At 40.0% G+C, this 17,701-nt stretch overlaps 1 protein-coding gene across 12 annotated transcripts in view; it reads right to left on the reverse strand.

Moving 5' to 3' along the window:
* inpp4b (inositol polyphosphate-4-phosphatase type II B) overlaps positions 1–17,701 on the reverse strand; it is a 232,724-nt gene that overhangs the window by 26,253 nt on the left and 188,770 nt on the right. For all 12 annotated transcript variants that reach the window (XM_086211739.1, XM_086211737.1, XM_086211738.1 and 9 more), the window contains 2 exons: positions 14,971–15,075; positions 8,628–8,736 (listed from right to left, as the gene is read on the reverse strand). In XM_086211739.1, the coding sequence (XP_086067865.1) occupies positions 8,628–8,736; positions 14,971–15,075 (214 nt within the window). The remainder of the gene's footprint in view (positions 1–8,627; positions 8,737–14,970; positions 15,076–17,701) is intronic.

A 17,701-nucleotide genomic window follows, 5' to 3' on the forward strand; every position in this document is an offset into this window, starting at 1 on the left:
ATATATATATATATATGTATATTGTACACCAGTGGAAATAATACATAAAAAACCTGCCAAAATTGGATATGAAAATATGAAAGGTATCAACCACCTTTGCTGAGATCTCCACACCCTCAATAGTACTTTTGCTGCCCTGAAAATGCACTGCAGCAACACTTTCCAGGTTTCCAGTATGAACTGTCAAATTGGACCTGCAGTCCAATGTCAACCCATTTTCACTTTATGAATAATTAATCAGCTCTTCATTTCTAGGGAGCTATTTAATCTCAGACAAAAACACCTTTTGTCAGTTCCTAGATTCAGGGCAAATCACTCCAATCAAACATTCTCCTCGGGTAAAGTTCCAGTGACTTTGAATGAATTTCCACTGACTTCCTGCCATCAGATGTAGCGCAGAACGAGGCAGTCATTTGCAAACCTCCCAGCTAGTTTAGAGACAGCTCTGCAAGCCTCTATGTAGGCCAGACCCCAGAGTCAGATCCTACGGCATAATTGACATAAGAGAAAGGGAGTGGGAGAGGGAGAAGAAAGGGAGGGGCAAATACAAAGAGCTGGTATAATACAATATTCTCCGTAGCACTGCGAATAGTTTGCAGCGAGGGAAAGGAAGTGCTCCCTGAGAAGCTATCCCGTGTGGTCCAGCATTTTCAGATGTATCAATAAGTGTGAAAATCTGAAAATTTTAAGAAATCTAACTTTATTTCTTAAGGTAGCCATTTACTGTCTTCGACAAGCTAACTTTAAAATCTTGGCCTTGCCATTACAGCTAATGAGCCCCGTGGAGAACTAACACCCACAGATCAAAATGAAAAGGAGACACAAAACGAACTGAAAGATCCAACTGCACAGGATAAAACCCTTTCTTCTTACGTATTTCCTTACTTTCTTGCCCATACATTAAAATGTTAAAGATTTCAGTTACTGAGAGGTTCAGCATTTAATAATCTACTGCTATCACTGATAGGCGAGCTCACATTTGAGTAACTGCATCATGCAGAACTCAAGGGGAAAAAAATCCTGCAGGACTGAAACAATTGCTAAACTCCAGGAGAGGAGTGTCTGAAAAGGACAATTGCTTTGGCGGCTGAGATTCAATAACAGCTCTGTGGATTCATAAGGACAAATCCAATCTTATTTGGGAGCCTATACAGGCAGTAATGAATGTTGGGATCTGCCACCTGGTGCTGGAGGACAGAATTGATCTCCTGTAAGGCTGCTAAGGCAAGGAACTTTAATTGCCTCATCAGCATTGCTGTCAGTCCAAATAGGTACACCAAGACACGTAACCATAAGAAGGTAATATGGCATAAATCTGCAAACCTGATGAAAGGCCAAAGGGGAGGTGCTACTTCAAGCCTTGGGTTTGTTTGTCAATCTGGATATAATTTGGAAGTGGTATTTGCCAAGTTTCTTTGACATGATGCGAATAAAATGGGGGATGAAACAAACATTCCACAATATAATCAATCCAGCAACAGTCCCCTAATAGATAGCGTCTTATAATCTAGATCTTCAGTTGAGAAAGGAGTCAGTGTAAAGTCTGAATCCATTGTTTGTGTATGACATCCTCTCACCTTCCTCGGTCCCAGGTTGGTGGGACTTTGCCTAAAGCGAGCTCACAGCACCTCTGAACTGATATAAGACCTCCTTCTGCCAAAATCATTTGGTTTTGATTTAAGGTGTCCTCGAAAATATGTCCACTGTTTGAAGAGAGATCGATTTAATGTTGAAACCATTTTGTTTTTGTTGGTTGCCATTTGCTTGGATCATTTTGGGTGGCGCTTAATCACACTGAGGGGAAGAAAGGAATACAATTCTAAAAACTAGAGGAAAAAGCAGGACACCATCAATTATGTCTCCCCCCCCCCCCCAAAAAAAAATCACTGCAGAAAAATAAGTTATTTGTGGTTGAGGTTTAGTGAGATGGAGGCAGGAAAGACTAGGGTACGGATAAGGAGAGATTGTGGTGCAGGTTAAATGATAGGGCACCTTTGTTACCATGGTTACAATAATAACTGCATGGTTAAGACGAAGGAATGAATGTGATGATGGTTTGGAAGAACCAACAGAAGAACCCTCATTTTAGAATAAAGTTACTTTCATTGGTTGACTGACATGAATATAATACATTATTACTATTGTATATTTCAACTAAACTCGTTTTCTTTGGCCACACTAAGCACAAACTAGTACTACAGGTTGTCTTTGTTCACTTTTATGCGCTACACTTAAACAAAGGCCAGCAAAACCTCATAAACGACTTGGGAAACACGTGGAGGACTATCTGGACCAACAGGGTATCACATCATCACACCTCACTAGTGTTATTTATGGGGTATGTTGAACTGCAGTGGAGTAGGAAGTTGAGTGCCAAATGGTTAAATTTGTCAAATTATGACTTCATTAACAGGATAGCTCCTTGAGGTGTAGCATTTCTAGTCAACTGAATACACAAATAACTCATTGCATAACAACACATGTACACTACAAATACTGAGTTCTCAAGAATAATCAGTTTAGGCAACCGGACTCACCTCCAGTTGCCTAAACTGATTATTCTTGAGCATTACGATGACCTGGATGACTGAGAATCTACACAAATACATACAAATACTGAGCAACAGAGAGCTCATCCCCAATTTTGAACTTTAACCAGAGTTGCGCTGCCCTTTGGAGATGAAAAGTAGTTTTGTTGCTGAATTTCCTAATGAATGATAGCATACAATAGAACATAAACAGACCTCTTGTTGAGGCTATGACTCAAAACATCTTATTCATCATCACCACGCAGATGCGGCTGCCAGTTTGAGTCTGCGGAAACACATCAGTAATTAGTAGTAATATTAGCAGTGTGTCAGCCCCACCGGGAGTTGTGGTAAACATTCGTCAAACAATACAAAGTGTATAACCATTGCCTTTCCACTGTCATGTAAATAAAGCTTTGCACCCTCGAATTTCTAAAGTGTCAGCAAATCAACACAACAGGAAGAATGAACTTGTTATCAAAACTCCGTCATGAATGTAACGGTTACAACACTCATGTCAAGGCCTAAACAGCAATCTGTTATATCCCTTAAGTAGAAGAAATGATCTAATTACTAGATAAAAGCAAATAAATAAAATCATGCACATGTTGGAAAACAAGAATTCATGTTTGAGGCATATTCATGCTGTACTAGCAGCGGTGTACTTGTTGTCCTCTAGATGTCATAAAATGACATCAATATGATGTGGGGGAACAATTCTTGTATGCGGGATGCTGCCAGATAAAGTGTGATAATAAAACTGGAAAGACTACATCACAGTTGTGTGCATCTGCGATGTGTGCCTGTCACCTTTACCTTTCACTGAAAACATTATTTTCAGGTAATCGTTGTGACCCAGAGTATATCTAAGCCAAATCTGAAGATATTGCCTTAAGGAGTTGCGGAGGTATTATGTTAACAATAACATAATGCCTCTGCTCTATGGTTTTTTTTCAGAGAGGAAGCATAACGAATGTAGAATCAAATAAAATGTTAGAGTGCATCACACACCTTTAGCCACAAAGACACAAAAAGTGTGCTGGAACTCTTTTTGCACGATATGCATGATGCGCTCAATTGCACTTTCAATATACAGTTTAATTCATTAAATTCATCACGCAAAAATTAATTCTTATTTCCAATCAGCAAACATCACTCAATCTCCAGGATAAAGCAACCATCCATTTGCTGTCATATGACTGAAGTGGGGCATCACAAGGTTATCCATGCAAGGTGGAGATTTAGTCCTACGATGAACTTCCCTGATTTTACTAAATGATCGTACGCCTTGGTTATAAGCAATAAAAGGGAACTGCTGAGACCAGCGGTCTAATGCAGCCAGCATCTCAGACACTTGGCTAATTAATAGAGGAGAGAAAAATTAATGAAGAGCCAGTGGCCTGCTGCTGACAGCCAGCAGGAGCAAAATGCAGCCACGTCAGCACTGAGCCCTGCAGCGCTACAGGTGACTGCCAAAGCCTCCTTGGTTATGTAGAGAGCACACTCTTATCGCAGTTCTAACACAAGACCATCACCACACGGCAACCATAAAAATATACTCTCTACTATAGATGCATGCTGGAAGACCTGCTCTCCAAAAAATTTCTTTCAACTGCCAATCTCCATCTGGTGTTGAATCCTCCACCAGGCACTGATCTCGCATCAGTTCTCAGGATAAAAGCCAAAGCTTTCCTCAGTGATTTAGACACAAGTTAGAAACCCTGATCTGAGACCAGATAAGCCTCAAGGCTACTGCCAGCGCTCCTCTCTACCACCCACAGAACTTGGACCAGACTGACCCCAGAGCAGTTAAGTATTAATAAGCTGCTGCCCAGCAGCATGGACTCACAGCCGCTGCCAATGTCCTGTCTCTCAAACACACACAGTAAGTTATTTTGTTGGACAACATTCTGCTAGTCACATTAAATCCGAACATCGGCCCCAGGAGACTCTATTAAGTGTGTGCGATATAGTTTTGAACACTCTGTGTCCAAGAAATGTGTCATTCTGAAGTTCTGCTTGACCAGGAGGCCTGGCAAACTGACAGGACCTTCTTCCTCCCTGTGCTTGAATTCAAAGACTCATGTGGAGAGCTGCTCTGCAGCACAGCTTCAGCACCAATGCAAGACAGCTATAAACTGTCCTATTACCCCTTCTCTACACCGTGAAACATTTAACCTCTTGCAGTGTACCACCTCTAGCTCCAGAGGGATCTAACTCATAAGATACAGTTTGTCATATTTGTAAACCTGCAATGAAAAAGAAGTCTAACAAATGTAAGGTAGGCCTACCATATGAAGATATGCCAGTGTAATTAACATGAACCATCACAAAAGAAGAGTTCAGGGACAATGAGTGACTTTTTACAAATGTGGATTCATCTGCAATGTTGGTGTTGACAGCAGCTGTGCTCGCATGACCGGTGGCTAGGCTAGCATCACTAAGCTACCTAAGTGCTACCTCTGTCAGATGCTGCACTGGAAGCCTAAGCAGAGGGCCTGGAACTGTGTCTTCAGATGTGACACCGTGTTATCAGACAGTCTCTGCTGCCCTCACTGGTGTTGGACAAGGTAGTTTCGACCACTGATCCATCTTTGAAGAAAATAGGCAACATACTGGATGCTAGAGGGCCTTGTTTTTTTCTGAATCAGAGGAGGAACTGGACGTAGAATCCAAGAAGATCCCCCTGCAGCCCTATTGTGGCTCTGACTGTACTCAGTACCTTGTTTTGGCATGTGGAGTGAGAGCTAATCAGAGGAAAAGTAGGAACAGGTCTTCACAGAATATGGGTGAGAAAAACACTGGGTTATCTATGATGGAAGATTTTGAGCTGTTTTTTGTTTTTCTTTTTACTTACCCCCCCATGCATCCATTCACTCCCCAAGTTTTGGAATCATGGTCCAATTCTTATACATGTACAATAAAAACAAACATATGTATCGATAGTGTCAGCCCAAGGAGGAACAAACTGGCAATAGGGAGCATAAATCCTGTCCCCCCCAAAAAGTGTTGCATCATTATGCATATTAAATGAATAATTCAAAATAGGCTGTTAATGAAAGATTAGACAAACTCAGCAAATGCACAGTTGTGTCTATAGGGTTCAATTAAAAATGGATACAAATCCAGTGACTTCTAAAGTGGCCATTTACCTTGAACTGCATGTATTAATGAAAGATAAATGCTCATGCCCTATGTGCACATGTTCAGGGGATGTGGAGGACTACAAAGTGTAGTTATTGATTTAACTCTTTCCTGACTCATCCCAGGAGACAAACTCCATTGCACACACTGGTCACTGCCAGGTTTGGCTGACGCATCTTTACATGGATCTGGAAAGAAGCTGTCTCTCTTTTCTAGTGTGTAGGGAACAAAGACGAATAGCTCTTCTATTTCTTTCCTGGTAACACCTCTGTGCTTAGGTTTTTTTTTTTTTTTCTATCTCCTTTTTGATGAATTAATGTAACATTGAACAGCCAGCTCTCACAAATTGTCAATTGTTCCCTTGTTAATCAAATGCGATTACAAAAGGCTAGTTCTGGAAGGCAAGGAGATAAACAGAGAAATATAATCTGTTTCTATATAAATTCTAAACATATACTTCAGGTAAACATGGATCGACCTGCTGTGGAATTAAGTGACCCAGATAGACTTGCACACACATGACGACAGCGCACCTCCCTTACAAAGGCTAGTGGGAATACTTCGAGAAACAGCATTAATTCCTATTTCTGAGGATGATTGACAAATGACTGCAATCCAGGTCAAACATGGATAAGACCCAACACAGGCTCCAGTCAGTTAGCCAGGCGGAAAATTGGAAAATTTAAGCTACAGTGAGTCATTAACTAAGTCAAATATGAAACAAAAAGCTCTGTCTCCAGGGAGAATTCTTACTGACGTCTAATCTCTCATTCACAGACAATGATTTCACTTCAGTGGATTCTTGACAATATGCTAACCTTATCAGAGTTCACGCTAGCAGATAAAACTGATCATCTTTAGCAAATTCACTAGTGCACTTCAGCATAAAGAAATCCTTTATTTTTTTATCATCAGAAAAGGCCTCCAACCAACCTATCCACTCTATACCCACACCTCTCTCCTCTCCATCCTACCTCGCGTCTCCTCTTTTTTGAGCTGCAAACTCTAACTAATTGGATCTGGCATGGTCTGTAATGACTTTGCACTCTATGGGGAGCTTTGGGAAAAATCATTCTTCATTTCTTTTGGCATCACTCAAATGACCACATACTGAACACTCATGGCATATACCTCCTTCCAAAGGACAAAGGCAACAATGTACATGATGCTGCTGATCTTAGGCTTAAGGAGACAATATGAGTAATGTTGCAGCAGGGTGCTGCCCACCAGCGGAGCATGGCTGACCCACCAGTTGGGCAGGATTACTAAAAAGTGTCAAAAGTTCGGTGTACTGGTCCCGGCATAATTGGCTGTTTCAAGTCATAAAGTAACCTACATCCATCACACAACTCTGCTGTATGGAGTGGCAACAGAGAAAAAGACTACATATACATTTTGTGGGCAAAGAGAGAAAAAATATTTTGTGGTGTTACCCCAAGATATAACTTGTTCCTATACACCATGTGGCCATGAATTAAACAATCATGGGATAAGGTTAGGGCAGCGCGGTAATACAGTACAGTGGTCAGCACTGTTGCCTCACAGAAAGAAGGTTCTGGGTTCGAGTCCCAGCTCCAGCACAGGATCTTTCTGTGTGGAGTCTGCATGTTCTCCCTGTTCCTGTGTGGGTTCTCTCTGGTACTCCAGCTTCCTCCCACAGTCCAAAGACATCAAGAGGGGACGAGGCTGATTGATACTCTAAATTGACTGTAGATGTGACTGTGAATGGTTGTCTGTCTCTATGTGTTGGTCCTGTGATGGACTGGTGACCTGTCCAGGGTGAATCTCGCCCAAAGGCTGCTGGGATAGGCTCCAGCCTCCCCTTGACCCTTAACAAGATAAGTTGTAGACAATGGATGGATGGATGGGATAAGGTTATCTTATTATCTTCAGGACACTGATTAATTTCATTATGGGATCACTAATACCATATTTTGTGGCCACATATGAATGAACAAGTCACATCTTGTAATATTTTTTTCTTCTTTGGCCATTCCAAGTTTTCCATTCTGAACCCCATTGACTCAACGTAGGAGGCATTTTCAAATATTTGAAAATGGTCAGAGAGATGAACGCCAAGACGATATGACCAGCTCAATCAGAGCAAAATCCAAACCAGTCAATTTGATAGTTGCCAAAAAAAATTAAAATAAAAGCAGTATGCGCAGGCTGTCTTGTCAGATGACACTGTTAAGCTGTGTTCCCAATGAACACAAGTCAAGTCAAAGACACAAACGCACACAACTTAAGAGACCTATTGGTAGCTAGAATACTTGTGCAGTGCTGCTGTGGTACAAGTAACATTACTTCACTCTTTTCTGTTTTTAACATCACTTATCTAAAAGGCACAAACTAATCAAGACATTTCTGGAACTGGAATATTGCTTCAGCGAAGGCTCGTATCTTGGTTATCACATGGATCTAGAGGGGCATTAACGTCTCATACCCTGTCCAGTGGTGTTTCCCACCCCTTACAATTTCACCTATGAATCAACAGAAATTGTCGGTTTGACCAGTCGTTTTTGATTTCAAGTGCTCATCAAGAGCGAGCACCTGCAGGCAGCAGAGAAGTTTTAACGAAATATATAGCTCTTCAGTTAGTAGTTACACTTTAGGAAAAAAAAAAGAAAGGAAAATGTGCTTGCGAGGGACAAGTGCCAGCAAGGAGGAACTTCTGACTCAACAAACCTTTTCCATCATGCCTGCTGCCTCCAGTCAAATTGAGCTGTCAGAAGCAGTGAAGCTCCAGACTAAATTCAGCATGGCTTGGCTGTAAGTAACTGTATGGGGCTTGGAAAATTCGGCCCACAGGACAAGGACAGGATTATGTCAGTCATTTCCAAGTATGTTTCCCATACAAGCCTGTTACACCTTGCACTCTGTTTTCAATTTACCATACTTTTGTCCACCCCCACATTTTGGTTAAGAAGGTTTTTCTTTTAAAATTCCTTTTACCTTTTTTTCTCTGTTTCATATCTGCTGAGGAGACGCTGAAGACCACCACACTTGAAGCCCTGGAAGTGGGCAGCAGGAGCACCGACCGTGACTATGTCATAGAAGGCATCTGTAAAGAGAGGAAACAGTTCATAGGATTTAAGATGCAGAGCTTTATCTTATCACACAACACATTGAAACACCTTGGTAACTTATGCATTGGAGGACCTTGGAGTGAGTTCAAGAGACTAAATTATACCATTTACAGTGTCTTTTCCTATCTAATCTGCATTTCAAATGAATCACTTTGGCATCAGAATTTTGCAAAATATCATCTAAAGCTATTCCTGAAAAGCTGCATTGGAGATTGGTTCATGCAGCTGTGTGTTCATATTTAAATGTGACAGTTTTAAGGAAGGAGTTTCCAGCGATCAGCTACCTTTTAAAACAAATTACATACCACATTCTTACACACAAAAGTAGCATGTCACTGCTCTGAACTCTATCACTGCGCTTGCTTTAATGCCACGATATTCAAGGTTGATTGATTTTGTGGCTGGATTGTTCTAATACTAGTTCCATCCTCTTAAGCCATCTTTTGGTCTAAAAGCAACGTTAGCTCCATTGAACCAGAAGAACAGTAAATGTCATTGCGCTTCATTCCAATCTGTACAATGCTGTCAAAGGCAAATAAACACTTCACTGACAGGTGAGCATAGAGGTGCTTTCAATAGGCTTTGTTTTGAATGAGTAATGAATGAAACTGACAATTAAATCAGAAAAGCATGGGGGATGGAAAGAGGGATTATGGGGTTGAATATTTGGTGTGGTTTAGTGCCAGGTGAGTTAATGAACACCTGCGGGAAAGCAACAGCTCAGACTCTTGAAAAATGGTTGAAAAAAGAAATTAATGACACAACATAGCTCTTAGTGTTGCCACAGTGAATGACAGTGTGGCCAACAGGCTCCCGTCCCCTAAGAACACCACGGTAGTCCGATGGTGGTTTGATGTGGGGGCTTTGCTACAATCCACCGCTTCTTGCACTAATTATCCCGCGCTTGGCCATGAGGTTCCTTGTCCGCCACACGTTTGGCCCCTGGAGTTTTCAGATGTCCCTTAATTGGTTCTCCCACAGAAAAAAGTACACTGAAATACAATGGTTGATACACTGGTGGGTTTCAGGGCATCAAGCACAATGACCAATTTGTGTTAGATTTGCCTGCTCTTCCTCTCACAACATCCTTTTTCAATAAACTAACAAAGAAACAAGCTGTTTGAGTAGTGAAAAGACTGGTGCTTTCTAAAGCAGCAAACTGATTGTGGAAGTCAAGGTCAGTCATTACACTTCAAACCCATTTTCAAATCCTGTTTAACACTGGCAAAACATAATTTTACTTGAGCCAGAAGAGTGATGAAGAATGCCTTCAGCTCTGCTCTGCAAATAATACAAATATTTTACAGTTGTCATTTTTATTCAAGACAGCCATTCTCAGCGCACACACATAAACCCAAAAAGGTTTTCTTTTATTACAGGATGATCAATCAAAATGAATCATTTGCATCATAGAGTGGATTGCATGGGTACTGTTTTGTTCAAAAATCTGAGCACCCATGACAAAAAAACATTTTGATGATTCATTTTATAATTGAAAAGATGTAAACACAGCTTCTGTAGGATACGGAACATAAAACCAGAAGCCAAAAGAAGAGTTAAAATCAAACTAAAGCAAACGAAAAACTTCACCTTGCCATGCGCATGATTTGAACATCCAAAAAGTAAAGAAGTCTTGTGCATCAAGGTGTCAGACTCTGATTAGCTTGTAGGGCCTCAGCCATGTCAACAAATGAAAATGTCAAAAGGAAATGTCAGCTGGTGCAAATTTCAAAGCGTTATAAAAAATCTCACTCGTCAAACCTTGAACAGACACTCAGCAACCACAGGCTCCTTTAAATAGCTTTGTAATATTCTGTAAATAAAACCTATTGATGGAAAAATGCAGTGGGTGGCTACAAGCAAAAAGCAAATCGTTTTCAACTTGATGTTTTCACAGCGTGAAATACAATTAAGAGATAGCGGGTTCAGGGAACAATGGAGGTCAAGCTGAGATTCAGAAGCCCAAGAAAATTGTCAGAGCTGTTCATATGCCCCACCATTTGACTGGAAGACTAAGCAGGCTCAGGAGTGGTGGTGCAATGTTCCATTTCATGAAAAGAACACTTCGCCAACTGTTAAGCATGGGGCGGGTCTTTCATGCTTTGGGGTTGTGTTACAGCCAGTGGCGCTGGAAATATTGCACGGATGGAGGGATGAATGGATTCCACAAATTCTGGAGGTAAACAACAATTGTAAATGGGTGCCCAGACATAGCTTTCAACTGTAAACTCGAGGGAAGTTCAGAAAATCCCACTGAACAGGAGATCAATTCAGCACTGTTGGAATCTCCAACTCAGCTCCACTGAGAGGCCGATTCTGATTTCCTGTGCCTGACTCATCTAATCCATGAACAATTTACAGCAACTACTGTCAAATAAGATTAATGCAGTGAATTAATCAGAGTAGAAGCCTCACATGGCTATTTAGCTGAAATCTTAATGTGAGCTGTTTTCTTTGATTTGCCTGCAGGTGTAACTGTCTTTATCAGAAAAGTGGAGGTGAGAAAGTAATTCAGGTTTAAACTTTTCTCTTAAACCCTTTTGTCTCCACTATTATTAAATATTCATGTAACTTTTATGCCTTCCAGGAGAGCCTGTCGAAAACTGTATAATATATTTATTATCACCTCCTGTCCTTCTCTATGAAAGCTTTTTTTGCCTGCAACCTTCATAACTATAAACATGATTTCCATCTGACACAGTTGAATGACACATCATGTTAACTAGTGCTATTCTGGCATAACCAGATTACTCCCTAATCAGTCTGCTTGGCCTCCATTAATATGCTCACTTCACACTAAAACAGAATTCGCCAAAATACATTATAGCTAATTAATGCAGCCATTTACCAAAATTGTGTTTAGGAAAACACAATTTTGCTATTAAATAATTAATGATGCTGCAGTGGGTGCAGGAGCAAAATAGTAGGGATTGCCGTTTTTGAATGTTTTACCTCAGGATTCTGAACAAACAGCACAGTTACGTGATTGTGGGTGCTGAAATGTCTCCTTAAATGCACACTAGACTACTCCTGGTTGGTCAGGGCACATGCGCCTCAACTTGTGTTGTTTCACTCGCTGAAAATGTTGCCGTGACCATGAGAACAGCTCATAGTAAAATCCCCCAAAGAAAGTGTTTTGTGAGGTGATACTTTACCCAATTGTTCTTTCTGACTTTCAAATAGATGTCTTGAGCTTAGAAAAAACATTGCTTTCTCCTGCATTACTTCTCTTTGATTTCAGAATGCAGGGGCAGCAAGCTACTTCTATCTGGCTTGAAGCTAAAAGCAAATGATTGCTAATAATTCATAGTGAATTTTTTTTTTTTTAAATAGCAAAATTGTCGAAACATGTCAGTTTACCAACTCTCAAGCACATCATCTAATAAAATCCACTCTCTCTTTATCCAGAAACACAAGCTGACACATTTACTAACTTGTTTGAGCTTGTTCACGGTAGAGCTGAACTAGTGAACTAGCTTGTTGTTGACACATCTTTTGGTTTACGTATTGCTTTAAGAGTGTTATTCACACCTATAGCCCCTTTTCCACCTGTCGTGGTTTGTTTTGAAATAGACAAAAATCCATTCTAATAAGAAAGCATCATTATAAACCAGCTGGGTGTTTTTGCTCCATTCATTGGCTAGATGTGGCAGGAGCAGAACCAAGAAAGTAAAACCAGGAAGTAGGACCTGAGTTCTGAACTTGTGCATATTTCTACTTCTATTTTTCACTTATAGTGTCTGTCTTTTTCTTCTTCTTCACCGGCTGCTGTGGTTAGGAGAGCTCTTCCAAGGCACATACTGTATGGTTAGAGAACCATTTTAGGCTTTAGGCTTGTGATGTTGACCTGTTAATCAAACTGTCAAGTTGTAACAGAGTTTGTTTATAAGCGGATTGTGACCAACTTTTTCACAGGCTGTTTTAGTAATTGGTGTGGTCACGTCACAAACTGCACTAAGAAGGCAACACCTCAAGTGTGAAACCACTGTTATTTCAGGCAGCAGACTTGTATGTCATTTCTGTGTCTTCAAGATATTTTTTGTTACAGATACAAATACAAACAGGACACATGCGAAATGATACGCCATAAATGACCCTGTCTGGAATCAAACAAGGAACATTACACTTACATGGTATATCTGTCATCAGGCTATCATGAGTATACATGGTGTTATTCTTGCTAAATACATCCAAACATGTAAAAGACCAATAAAAAAATGCTTTTCACATGGCCTTGCACGGTCCTTAAACAATGTGCACAATTCTTTTAGGTCTGTTTGTCCTTCAGCGGTGAGAGATACGAGTACATTTAAAAAGTGGGTAAACAAATTAAATGTTAAATCCAAGGACAAAGAAGACAACTGTTCTTTGAAAAACAACGACATTGAACTCATCTCTGCTATGAATACATGGATATACAGAAGCTAATAGTGATAGATGTAGAAGAACATGTATAACACAGATACAATTGTGGGCATTGTTCACATTTTCTATGGCTCATACAGCCAGCAACTGTCACTTATTACACTGTGTTGGGCATCCATCACTTGGGGTAGCTTTCTTTTGATAGAGGACTACTGTACATTATGGATATGTAGACATCAGTCAGAGACAGCTCGCCTAATTGGTTGCACACATCAAGTGTGATGAATTGCAGTTGCACAGGATGTGATGTTAACCTTGAATATGAATGATTGTCTGCACACCTCATGTACATGGAGACGCTGGGTGATGTGGAATCTTTATCCATTTAGCTGCGTTATTTGTGAGATGATGTGCACATAGCTTAGTGTGGGAATAAAGGACAGGAAATAGCTCATCTGAATGCATTAAAAAACATTCATTGTACAAATAAAAACCCTTTTTGCAGGATAGAAATAATTTCATCATTTTGGTGACTAAGCCATTTAATATACTTTTTGGGATCACTGCTCATCAATATTATTATCCAGATTTCTTAATTCACATTCTGAAGCTGATGGATGCAGTCTGTATCGGGTATTCCTAACGTATGCACACACACGCACTCACACACACACACACACTGAATCAAGATGTGAACTAAGCCCATTGAGGGTAATTATCGGAGTGTCTATCAATCAGCTGAAAAATTCCACTATGATTTACTCGACCTTGATTTCCCTCCTGTCCTGGCTTGACAGAACAAGACAGTGGCAGTGTTGTGTGATGTCTTGATTTTACTTATTTTATCTGTCATTTTATCTGTCATTCCAAATGTCTTTATTGAAAGAACTACAGTTGGTCTGTCTTGAGCTTTCCATCAATCATCCTGTGAAGACTTGAAACAGAGCCCACTCTCAGATAGTGCAGCAGCAGTTAGCGGGCTTAATAAAGTGAGACAGTTCCAGGGCAGTAACAGCCTCTGCCAGCTAAAGAGATTGGGTGAAGGTGACAGTCTCGTCCAGTTCACCTGATAACGGTGTGGAAATTTCTCAAAGATGCATCGCGATGCAGATGTGGGACATTGTACAGCAATTCAGTGATAGAACATAACCGAGCCTATAGTCGTCAGCCTTGGTTGGACAATGACACCTTGTTTCCACGTAGCTTTGTGTGCATAGGTGAGTCAACTGGAATTTAATTCAATGCTATGAGAACTCTCTGACACTGTGAAACTCATTTAGTTTTTTTTTCAGTCGTGAATATAACCCATATTTACTGATTTTTTTTTTTACTTTTGCAGTGGCTTTTGTAGAGACTGTATATCTGTATATTATATTGACTGACAGAAACCAGACCAAACTAAGTGAAAATAAGTAGTCAACTTTTGATTATGTCTGGGAGCGACAACCGCTACATGCTAGGAAACATAGCAGAGACCTGCAGCAAATAATTTTAAATGATATCTCTCTCTCTCTATCTCTCTTTAAGTTTATTCTCACCTGTCAACCTTGGTGATGACCTGAAATGACACTAACTTCATTTTTGGGAAATGATGCATAGAAAGACAACAGCAGGTGAAAACCACAGCAGCTTCTGCGCTGCATATGTGTCAGACGCATATTCCCTGCTGCTTTTCCTTTAACTTAAGATTGACTCATAAATTTCAATGCCTGTGCACCAGTGATTCAGGTCAAATAGCGCTATTGTCTATTGAAGAAAGTTCCTTCTCAGCAGGTTTAGAAACTGCGTGACGTCATTAAGTGTAATAATACCCCTGAAATAAATGTAAGAATGCAGCGCAATACCTGTTTTTCTGGGGCACGTCACTCTCATCCTCTGGGTGTGCAGGTTGATTGGGATGAACTCCAGAGACTTCTGGGCTTTGCAGCAACTTGGCTTGAATGAACGTCCTGAAAAACCAGATGGATTGATGTCACATTGTTATAAAATCACTGCAAGGTTGGAGATGTAGATTTTCACAATATCCTTTATGGTTGACATAAACAGCTATTATAATATCTTTCCATGAAGTTTTCCTCTCAATTACCTTGTTAATGAGCTTACATGTAAGAGAGACAGTAAGACGCCAACAAACATTAGATAATCGATTGTCTTTTCTGGTGAAAATAATTACTTTGTGTAAATGAATGACTTGATATCTTTTTTAATGATCAATGATATTTGATGATTTAATCAACAACTAAGTGATAAAAATGGAATAGCAAGCCCATTTTAAAAACCCATTTAAATAGGTTGAAAATGTACCTCCAGTGAAGATTCAATTATAAATTGTATGTTTCGACTTATTGCAACCTAATTGCCTCGGTATTCATCTCATATTAATCGTGGCAAAACGTGTGCAAAATAGAGCAGCCAACTGTAAAACCTAAATTTCAAAGCAGTAAAAGCTACCCAGCCAAAAAGGTTAATTATAGAAAATGTCACACATTATACAAAGGTTATAAATACAGCAGCAGGTTACAAATTATCGCTTGTTGGAAAGTGTTATGACTAATAAACATCCAAGCCATTTCACTCATCAGCAAATATCAGAACGAGAATGTATCAAAAGGAGATCAACGTGCGTCTCGAAAATAAATTCTTAATCAACTGCCTATAACACCCACGGATGTGTGTGTGTGTAATCCTTTAAGCACAGGATTTCATGCCCTTTGCAGCCCATACTTTGTGCAAGGAGTCCAATTAAAAAGTCTCCCAAACAATACTCTTTGTTTGCGAGTTGAGCTCAAGAAACAGTCTCACTTTCCGTGCTGGCTTCTCAAATCTCAAATATGTAAATAAGGCTGACAAGCGACTTTGAGATGCAGCTAAGCTTTCAAGAACAATCAAGCCACAGAAGCAATTTTGAAGTGTTGTGATGTTTGCCAGTGGGTATTTTTCCCTTAATATAAGCTTATTCAAAATAGGTACTAAGGAAAAAAAAACAAAACAGGACAACAAATCATAAACATTAATTATCTACTTTTGGCATCAAAACTTGTAATCAAATGATCTTGAAGGACGCAGGACTTTGACCATATCGAAGCAATTAAATTTGAAGAAACAACGCCAACTTTTTGGGAAATAAGTTTATTTGCCATCACTGCATGGAAAAGAAGATTGATAACCTTCTGTTTGAATTAGGGAGCTCTGAGCCAGCAAGAACGGCTGACTGCTAGTTGACTTCCCGCAATGAATAGTAGTGGAATGGAAGGTTAGCTTTCCTCTGTCTTGATATTTTCTGTTTGTATTCTATTTCCAATTAATAGGGTTCGGTTGGTTAGGTTAAATGTATTTGATGACTTTTGATAGAAATATGACTGCTCCCTGCTTACCGACTAGCTTTCATCAATAAGCTAGCAGTGCCAGTGGGTGTCAGCTCCTTAGGGTATATGCAGAGGAGAGAATAGTTTCTATCTTGTCTGACACGGGAGGGGGCAGCAAATAAAAGTTGGCCCCTTCCTTTAATTTTTAAGAGTGGAAGTTCATTGATGTTTTCCAGCTTAGATGATGTGTTGCAGAGGTCATAGAGGAAATCAATGGTAAGAATATGTACAACATAATTATGTAATTAAAAAAAAAGTAATGTAATATGAGCATCTTCTAATGTAATGAAGCAAAAGAGGAGTTGTGTCTGTTCACTGTCGTTTTTAGTTTAATGATTACCTTTCATCTGAATAACCTTAGAGCAAACTAAAACCTAAAATGGTAAAGGATATGCTGCTTCCATCAAAGAACAAGCTCAAACAGAGAACAAAATATTGAGTATTCAATTGATGTGCTAAAAAGATAACCCACAAAACCACTCACGTATCTGAGTATTTAGTAGTGTTGTTCATCGATTCAGATCCAAATCTTGACGTTTTAACTGTTCGACTTCCACATTTTCTTGACATAAAAATGCATACAGACAGGCTTTGATAGACTGAAACGCGGCTATTGCAGTTGAATTGGCAATACAACCAACTAGTGTTCGTGTGTAGAATGAAGTGAGGGGCCCTCTCATTGGCTCTCTTTTAAAATGTATTCTGATTGACACACATCATTCACAGACGTTAACCCTATCATGTTTGCTAGCGTTGAATGTTTGCGTAGCTGCTAAAAATTGACTGCTCCTGAGCTCTTTTGTTCTTGCATGTTGCTCTGCTGTCTGCAGTGAAGCCATCGCATCAACTGCATGTTTTTTGTTTGTTTATTTTTTTCCTCATGAAAGGCAGAGGATGATCTGAAGCTGTATCAAGGCTCTGCACCGGCGAAGCGATCAGCACTCTCCACTCCTTCTCTTATGTGAATGATAATGAGACTAATAGAAAAGCAGCATGTCATGTGGTGAGGGGGAACAGCCCATCACTGGGGCCAAAGCCGTCAGTCGAACTGATACAATAATGTTTCCCTCATGGGATTCTGGAAGAGATTTCTTCAACTCAAAAATCAGTGAGTCTGTGTCACTCTCCATTTTGCTCAGCCACATCATTTCACCAAACCCATAGCACACATAGGACACACTCCTGCTGTCTGCCTTGCTTGGCTTCATAT

The sequence above is a fragment of the Aulostomus chinensis genome, chromosome 8 (genome assembly GCF_037954235.1).
Source record: "Aulostomus chinensis isolate RoL2024-O1b breed Wild chromosome 8, RoL_Achi_v1.0, whole genome shotgun sequence".
NCBI lineage: Eukaryota > Metazoa > Chordata > Actinopteri > Syngnathiformes > Aulostomidae > Aulostomus > Aulostomus chinensis.